Source organism: Vipera ursinii (genome assembly GCF_947247035.1).
Source record: "Vipera ursinii genome assembly, chromosome: 13".
In the NCBI taxonomy this organism is placed as follows: Eukaryota; Metazoa; Chordata; class Lepidosauria; order Squamata; family Viperidae; genus Vipera; species Vipera ursinii.
This window is the reverse complement of record NC_139526.1, coordinates 17,915,663-17,924,679: the sequence shown is the minus strand read 5'-3', so window position 1 is coordinate 17,924,679 and position 9,017 is coordinate 17,915,663. Positions and strand designations below refer to the sequence as shown.

The following is a 9,017-nucleotide window of genomic DNA, read 5'->3' as shown; positions in this document are numbered from 1 at the left end:
CTGGAAGTTGGTGGCAATTAGAGAGGGAAGTCTGAAGTCAACATCTAGAAGGAAAGTCCCAAAGGTGTTTTTTTTCCAAGAGGCCACTGGACTGCCTTGGTGTTTTTTTCTTGAAGATGCTTCACTTCTCATCCAAGAAGCTTCTTCAGTTCAGAACTCAAGAAGCGTCTTGGATAAAAAGTGGAACGTCTTCAAGAAAAAAAACAAAGTCCAGTCGCTTTCTGGAAAATCACCTTTGGGACAACCATGACTTGGATGATTGAGAATCTCCATAGATTTCTAGAGGGAAAGATTGGTAGAGTCCCAGCTGGGGAAGCACCTTTGGGACAACCATGACTTGGATGATTGAGAATCTCCATAGATTTCTAGATGGAAAGATTGGTAGATTCCCAGCTGGGGAACCCCAGCCGTCCTTCCCTATCTGCCCAGAGCCCATTACATGCTGATCTTGTCTCTCTGCTTGTTCGTTGGCAGGTCAGCCTTGTGATATCACATCTCTGGAGGGACAGAGACCTGGAGAGAGAGGATGGAGAAGGAACGCAGCACTCAAATGAAGGCTGATAACAAAAGGAAGAGCAGAAAAAGCAATCCAGGGAAAGAGAGCAAAGCTCATGTCTGAAGCGGGGGCTTCTTCATTCCAGGTCCCTTCATGTTCTGAGTGACTTCCAAACCTCTCTTAGATGATGGTGAGACAGTCAACTCCCCAGCCGCAGAGTCTTTGCTGATGGCGTGTGGGAAACCTTGACCCTGGGGAACCGACACGTTCTTTTGTTCCTCTCCACTAGCCCACCCCAGATGCTTCTTCATGGTTCAGCACCATGAAGAAGGAAATAAGAATGACAAAGCTGCTGAAGAAACTCTAGTCAAGGCAGGGTTGTGCCGTGACCAAGCTGCCTCTTCCCCTCTTCTGGCTGACCAAGGGTAAGACCCCCCCCCTCGGTGTGGCCCTTCTCAATGGCAGGCCACCGGTGGGCCATGACATCAGCACTGTGCACCTATGTGGCAGCTGTCTCTCTCCTCTACGTGAGTGAGGTCCAAGCCGACTGCTGGCTGATTGAAGGAGAAAAGGGCTTTGTGTGGCTGGCCATCTGTAGCCAGAACCAGCCCCCCTATGAGTCCATTCCTCAGCAGATCAACAGCACCATTCTGGACTTGAGGCTGAATGACAACAAGATCAAGAGCGTCCAGTTCTCCTCCCTCAGCCGATTCAGTAACCTCACATACCTCAACTTGACCAAGAACGAGATCTCGTATATCGAGGATGGTGCCTTCTCAGGACAATACAACCTGCAGGTGCTGCAGCTTGGCTACAACCGCTTGAGGAATCTGACGGAGGGGATCCTCCGGGGCCTAGGGAAGCTGGAGTACCTCTACCTCCAGGCGAACCTCATTGAGACCGTCACCCCCAATGCCTTCGGGGAGTGCCCCAACATAATGAACATTGACTTGTCCATGAACAGGATCCAACGGCTGGACAGTAGCACCTTCAGGGGCCTGAGTAAACTCTCTGTCTGCGAACTTTACAGCAACCCGTTCTATTGCTCTTGCGAGCTCCTGGGCTTCCTTCAGTGGCTTGAGGGCTTCACCAACATGACACGTACCTACGACCGCATGCAGTGTGACTCTCCACCCGACTACTCTGGGTACTACCTTCTGGGCCAAGGACGGAGCGGATATCGCAATGCGTTGGGCATGCTATCCTCTCTTTGCACCGGTGGCCCCTACACCATGCCACCTTATTTGATCCCACCCAAAAAACCAGTGACCACCCCTCCTCCAGAGAGCCCCTGTCCAGAGGAAGAATGTTTCTCCGGAGATGGCACCACACCCCAGATCTCCTTGCACACCCCGGTGATCGATCCAGGTTTGTATCCCACCATGAAAGTTAAGCACGTGACCCAAAACTCAGCTGTGTTGAGTGTGCAGATCCCTGTGCCGTACAGCAAAATGTACACCTTGGCCCAATTTGAGAATGGCCGATACAATATCCTGGCAAAGCTTCTGAAGAAGAAAGAAGACATCGAGCTAACGGATCTAGGCCCAAACGAAAATTATACCTATTGTGTGATGTCCTCCAATCGAGTCTCAAGGTACAACTACACCTGCCTCACCATCAATCTCAACAAGCAGAGCCCCGAAGAGCCAATACCCAGGCCTTCAACTGCCACCCACTACATCATGACAATCTTGGGGTGCCTGTTTGGCATGGTGATTGTCTTAGGAGTTGTGTACTACTGCCTCCGGAAGAGGCGACACCAAGAAGAAAAGCACAAAAAAACAGCCGTGAATATGAAGAAGACCATCATTGAGTTAAAGTATGGGCCAGAAATGGAGACCACCAGCATCTCTCAACTCTCCCAAGGTCAGATGTTGGGTGGTGAGACCATGACCCGCATCCCTTACCTGCCCTCTGTGGGAGAAGTTGAGCAGTACAAGCTGATTGACAGCAGCGAGACCCCCAAAGCCACGAAGGGTAACTACATGGAAGTGCGGACAGGGGAACAGCCTGAGAGGAGAGAATTGGAGCTGCCCAGGCCTCAAGATAGCCAGAGCTCCGTCGCAGAGATCTCGACCATCACGAAAGAGGTGGACAAGGTGAACCAGATCATCAACAACTGCATCGATGCCTTGAAATCAGAATCTACTTCCTTTCAAGGGGTAAAGTCAGGAGCGGTGTCCACTGCCGAGCCTCAGCTGGTGCTGCTGTCTGAACAAATCCCTAGCAAGCATAGCTTCCTAGCGCCTGTCTACAAGGAAAGCTACAGCCACCCGCTCCAGAGGCACCACAGCATTGAGGCTCCTCCTAAACGGTCCAGCACTTCTTCCAGTGGCTCCGTACGGAGCCCCAGGTCCTTTCGCTCGGAGGGCTCGGGCCACAAGTCAGAAGCCAAATATATCGAGAAGACTTCTCCAACCACCGACACCATCCTCACTGTGACACCGGCGGCAGCTGTCTTACGAGCCGAAGCCGAGAAGATCCGGCAGTACAGCGAGCACCGGCACTCTTATCCAGGGTCCCATCAGGGGGAACAACACGACGGCCTGGGGACACGGAAGCCCTCCATCTTGGAGCCTTTGACCAGGCCCCGCCCCAGAGACTTGGCCTACTCCCAGCTCTCTCCACAGTACCATAACTTGAGCTACTCCTCCAGCCCCGAATATACTTGTAAACCCTCCAGGAGCATCTGGGAGCGTTTCAAACTGAACCACAAGCGCCACAAAGAGGAGGAGGAATATATGGCGGCCGGCCACGCTCTGCGCAAAAAGGTCCAGTTTGCCAAAGATGAAGACCTCCACGACATCTTAGATTATTGGAAAGGGGTTTCCGCTCAGCACAAGTCTTGAGTTCTCCACCGGCTCGTGACTTAACCACGGACCAAAAGAAAAACAAAAGAAAAAAAAAACAGAAAGAAAAGTCAGCAGCAGCTATTATTTTTAATCCAGACTTGTCTTTAAAAGAAAGAGGGGGGAAAAAGAGAAAGAACTCTGAGGATTCTATAACTGTTCTAGAGCAGGCTGAGGAGAGAACGAGCGATATTCGGGATTGCGGCCTTGCTGAGGTGGAATTTAGAAAGGAGACGAGGAAATGAGAGTAGTGAAAGGAAAGATGCTTAAACATTAAAAAAAAACTGTGGGGTGGGGGTTGAAAAACCAAATTCTTTTCTTTACACACACACACACACACACACAGACACACAGAGTAAAATTGAATTTTAAGGGAGAAAGAAGCGCAAACCTTTTAAGAGAGCCAGGCAGAAAACGGAAGGAGCGTGGCGTAACCACCACTGCATCGCATGACTCCTTATTCTGTGAATTTTGTGGACTCTGTACAGCTTTGTCTTCATCTTCAGTAACCAAAATGTAAAACGACTGAACAAAAGAGATCAATTAGACAAGTTAGCAGGAGGATCTTTTTTTGTTTGTGGTTAAAAAAAAGAGAGAGAGAGAGAGAGAACGATAATCCTTTGGGCCTTTTGCAAATGGCGTCTTCCACTTTAGACTATTACTCGCCTGAAGTCCCATTTGTGCAAATTTTTTTAAAATTTTATTTTTCTGGTGAAAGGATCTGTCGCAACGTTGCATTGTAAAACCGTCCTATTGTACAGAGAGAAAAGAAATTCTATATTTGCTGTATAATGAGAGAGAGAGAGAGAGAGAAGAGAAAGAGAGAAAAAAAATTACATCTACTAAAAGAAATATATCTATATATTCACCTGTTTGTACCAGGTTTTAATCATGGATTTTAGAAAAAAGAAGAAAAAAAAGCCTCTATCACTGGGTTCCTGGTTTCATGTTTTTTTTTTTGCTTTGGGTCGCTGTCTCTGTTTTCAGAAGAGTTCCCGTGCATTAGAAATCCATCCGAAGAATATTACATTACAAGGTTGTCCTCGGCTTACGACCAAAATTTCAGTGGCTGAGCGAGACAGTCATTAAGTGGGTTTTGCCCCCTTTTGCAATCTTTCTTGCCGGTCGTTCAGTGAACCACACTGCATTTGTTAAGTTTAACCATGCTGTCGTTAAGTGAATCTGGCTTCCCCAGTAACTTTGCCAGAAGGTCGCAAAAGGGGATCGTGTGACCCCAGAACACCGCAACTGTCAAAAGTACATGCCAGTTGCCGAGCCTCTGAATTTTGATCACGTGACGACAGGGAAGGTGCAACGGTCGCAAGTGTGAAAAGGGGTCGTAGGTCTCTCTTTTCAGTGCCATTGTAACTTCGAACGGTCACTAAATGAGCTGTTGTAAGTTGAGGACTGCCTGTACACAATAAGGGGGGTGGGTGGGAGGAAACAGATGGGTTTTCTCATTAGTCTTGAAAGTTGGGGGGAAAAAACACCTTCAAGGTTTGTTACTGCTACACAACAGCTCCCTCCTGTGTGCTCCTCCTGAGATCCTGCCCTGGTGCACCGAACGCACAAGCTTGTGGTTTCACCACACTTCTGCTCCGTTTTTCAGAGAGTCAATTGACCCCCCCTGACAAAAGCTGGCAACCCAATCAAATCCGTCCTTAGGGTGAGAAACACGTCTTAGCAAACGCCACTCACGGTCGCAGAATGGAGGAAGGGTGAAGCCTCGGGAAAGGTGGGGGCTTCGTTGACCCGGTGCGTACCAGGAGAGGTGGAGAGGACTTCCGTACCCATCATTCATCCACCTCCATCAAATCCAGGCCCTCTGGGTGTGGGATTGTACCACTTTGGAACACAAACGATAGCAGTGTACTGACAGAGGGGAATATTTGTGGGTCGGGGTCCAATGGTGGGCTTGGAGAGCAAACCCCCACTGGCTTCTAAGACTGATGATGTTGCCTAGTTGGGTAGTGAAACATCTGCAAAAAAAGAACCAAGCTCAGTGACCTCCTCCTCCTCCTCCTCCTCCTTGCAAACCCCACTCCCTTCCAGAACTTATGATGTTACCTAATTGGGTAATGAGATGTCTCTAAGAAAACAAACAAGAATGCCCCACAAATACCTCTTTTTTCCCCCTGCACTTTCTTTTTGGGCCTTCTACCTTGCTGGATGGTGCCAGGTGGATGGGTCCAGGAACTGCAGTTTTCATTTCTAGCCAAATCCCCAAAATGCCTTATTCCTTTTGGGCAATTGAGCTCAGGGAGACTTCAAAGAGGGAGAAGATTAACGGGGGGGGGGGAGGCAACCCCATTGAACCAATCCCTCCTCCTGCTCTTCCCCAACGCTTGGCCAGGGACCTTCAGCAGTTCTGCCCCCCCCCCCCCGCAAGAACGAAACATTGCAGCTGAACCTGGTAACCGAATGCACACATCGCTGCTTAGCCCTCAGCAGCCTCGTTGCTAAGTAATCCAGTTGCGCACACAAGCACGCACACACATGCATGCACACAAACTCTCTCTCTCACACACACGCCTTCCCTTCCGCGAACGTTCCCAGCTGTCTCTTGGCTGGCTTGCTTCATGGTTTCCGCTCTTTTTTGCAAGGCAGACCCAGTGGGCACCGGAGCTTCGCAGCAGCTGCAGCATGCCTCAGCTCTCATTTTCCTATCTCCAAGTGATTTTGACTAGCGTGCTCGCAAAATGATGGCATCTGCTCTGAAGGGGAGCCGAGGCCCAGAGGAGACTGCAAGAAGTGTGTGTGTGTGTGTGTGTGTGTGTGTGTGTGTGTGTGTGTGTGCTCCCCTTGGCGGCTGGTCTAGATCAGAAGCCCTTAATGGGGCACTTTGTGGAGTGGCAGGTTGTTTCCTTCTGGCAAGCCTCTTGCCTCCTCCTCATCTTCTTCCTCTTCCTGGCACCCAGATGTTTCTCCCTGGCCCAACAATCACCTAGAATGGAAAAACAGCCCAGAATACTCAACTCTGAGCCTCTAAACAACATCACTGGGGAGGGAGCACCATGTTTCTTTATTTACTTATACATTTTATTGGCTGCCCATCTTTTTTTAAAAAATTCCATTTATATCCCGCCTTTCTCCGAAGACTCAGGGCGGCTTACAAGCTTAGCAGTAGCCTTCATTCTATGTATATGCCTGCTTGTTAGGGCTTTCACACACACCCCCAAGCGGCGTTATTACAAAGTCAGCTTAATTGCCCCCAACAATCTGGGTCCTCATTTTACCTACCTGGGAAGGATGGAAGGCTGAGTCAACCTTGAGCCTGGTGGGACTCGAACCTGCACTAATTGCAGGCAGCTGGTGTTACTTAAGGAGGCATTAGCCCACTGCTCCACCAAGGCTCATTTACCACCAGATCACTCTGGGGGGCTTACCGTTACATCTAAATGGAAGCATAAAAAGTTAAAATCAGACAATGCAACCAAAGACGCAGGTTTGCACTGCCCTCCACCAGCCTGGTCTAGAAAACATGCCAAGACTGCTTCTCATCTCTTTCTCCCCCGTCCCTTCATGAATTCGGTTCAGTTTGCTCCTTGGGTGGGTCAGGAGGTCCACCAAGGGTGGCGAAGTCCGTTGGAGATGCAACAGGAATAACGAGTGATGAATCATACTAGGATGATCCCTTGGGGGCAGGTGAGTAGCAAAGCAGATGATCTTAGCATGTCCACTTTAAAGCATTGTCAGGCATGAGTAAGGCATGTTTCTCCTTCTCCAAGTTCTCCTAGTGAGAATGGGTCGTTTGTGTTCCTCTTCTGCACACCTTACAGGTGTCTGGGCTCGGCTAATGTTACACAAGTTAAACTCCAAATTTGAATTCAATCTGCTACCCATCATAATGTTGATGTCGTACGTCTGTGCGACACAGTTGTCTCTCCTAAGAGTCCACGTAACAAGGTAACAGAGTTGGAAGGGAGTTCAGAGCTTAAAATAGAATAGAGTTGGAAGGGACCTTGGAGGTCTTCTAGTCCACCCCACTGCTCAGGCAGGAGACCCTAAGCCATTTCAGACAAATGGCTGTCCAGTCTCTTCTTAAAAACCTCCAGTGATGGAGCACCCACAACTTCCGGAGGCAGGCTGTTCTACTGGTTAATTTCCTTCACTGTCAGGAAATTTCTCTTTAATTCTAGATTGGATCTCTCTTTAAGAAGCTTCCACCCATTACCTCTTTTCCTGCCATGAGGTCCTTTGGAGAATAACAGAACAGCAGAGTTGAAAGGGATCTTGAAAGTCTTCTAGTCCAACTCTTGCAGGAGTAGGAGACCCTACACCATTCTGGACAATTGGCTGTCCAGTCTCTCCTTGAAAACCTCCAGTGATGGAGCACCCACAACGTCTCTCTAGCCATAAGACACAATTGTTTAAATTGCTCTGATGTGGCTGAAATCGGCCACACTGCCAGGGCTGGATCCCAGTTTCTGTAGGCTGAAGCTGTCTTCCCTAAGTCCTCCCTAAGTCCTGGTCTAGAAGTTGAATATGGGGGGGAGGGGGGGAGGAGAAGAACTTTGCACAATGTTGTGTTAAAAGCTAAAACCCCAAAGAAGTGCCTTTGTTTAGTCTGTTGAATAAAAATGCCAGAAAAATACACAACCCTCTCATTACCGCAAGCGAGAATAGAAGTGGAAGTTAAGCACATATGCCCAAACCTTCACATTTGTGCTTCGGGGGGGGGGGGAGAGAGAGAGAGAGAGAGAGAGAGAGAAACAAAAACAAAAAAAAAGCAGAAAGAGGGAAAGTTCCAGCAAGAAGGGGGGGGGAGGGCAGTGCCATTTGAAGGGGTTCAACACAGCCCTTAAGACAAGTTGAGTGAAATGTTGCTCAGTTCAATACTTCGCTGGATTGCGGCCGACGGCAGGAAAATGGTAAACTGGTCAAATATTTCTGCACGGCTTCAAACAGACCAAGCTGATTCCCAGAGAGTCTCCCGGCTAAAAGCATTGGGCCTAAACTTCCCCAGGAGGGAAAAGCTAATTTGTTTCGAGACGCTTTCTTTTTGCTTAGAGAAGGAAATGCATTTCCAGAAGGAGAGGTGATGTGATATGATTGATGTGCACTAAATTACACGCAGCGCACAGAGAAGGAAATCGTGCTCTGATGTTGTTAGGATAGATTGCAGCGGCTCCCCGCCTGAAATGAAAAAACAAAAAAAAGTTCAAATGACACACCCTAACACTTATCTTCCTGGGAACTCCCGGCTACAAGAGGCAACATTAAAATACATATATACAAATCTGAGGATAAACTTTGCCAACAGCTATTGGCTTTTAAAGTGGTGACATGCAAACCTCTCAAGGGTTGAGCATGAATTTATATACACGCACCCCCCATCCTGTTGAGCTTCTGGTGGCATCTCACCAGCTTCGATGCAAAGCTGAAAGCGGACGAAATCTCTTTGAGCGGAAAGCCAGTTTGCAATGTTGTTTGGATCCAACGCTATAAAGCTAGGAAATCAGTTGGAGTCAACTTGGAGTGGGACCTAGCCTGTGGGTCTTCTGAGGTGGGACTGAAGCATGGAGTAATTTCCAACACCTGCAGGTAAGGCAAAGAGAACCACCTCACTGGCTTGGGGGGAAAGCCAACATTTTACAATCTTAGAGACTCATTCAAACCTTGCTCCTCAAATGGTGCAGATAGTCACCATCGTTGTGTCAGTGTCAATATTG

General features: G+C 48.6%; 1 protein-coding gene across 1 annotated transcript; it reads left to right on the top strand.

The window, feature by feature from the left end:
- The first annotated feature begins 951 nt into the window (after window positions 1-951).
- ELFN1 (extracellular leucine rich repeat and fibronectin type III domain containing 1) lies at window positions 952-3,867 on the top strand. The gene has a single exon (XM_083373110.1). The coding sequence runs from the start codon at window positions 955-957 to the stop codon at window positions 3,343-3,345; it is 2,391 nt and encodes a 796-aa protein (XP_083229236.1). The 5' UTR covers window positions 952-954; the 3' UTR covers window positions 3,346-3,867.
- The last annotated feature ends 5,150 nt before the right edge of the window (window positions 3,868-9,017 follow it).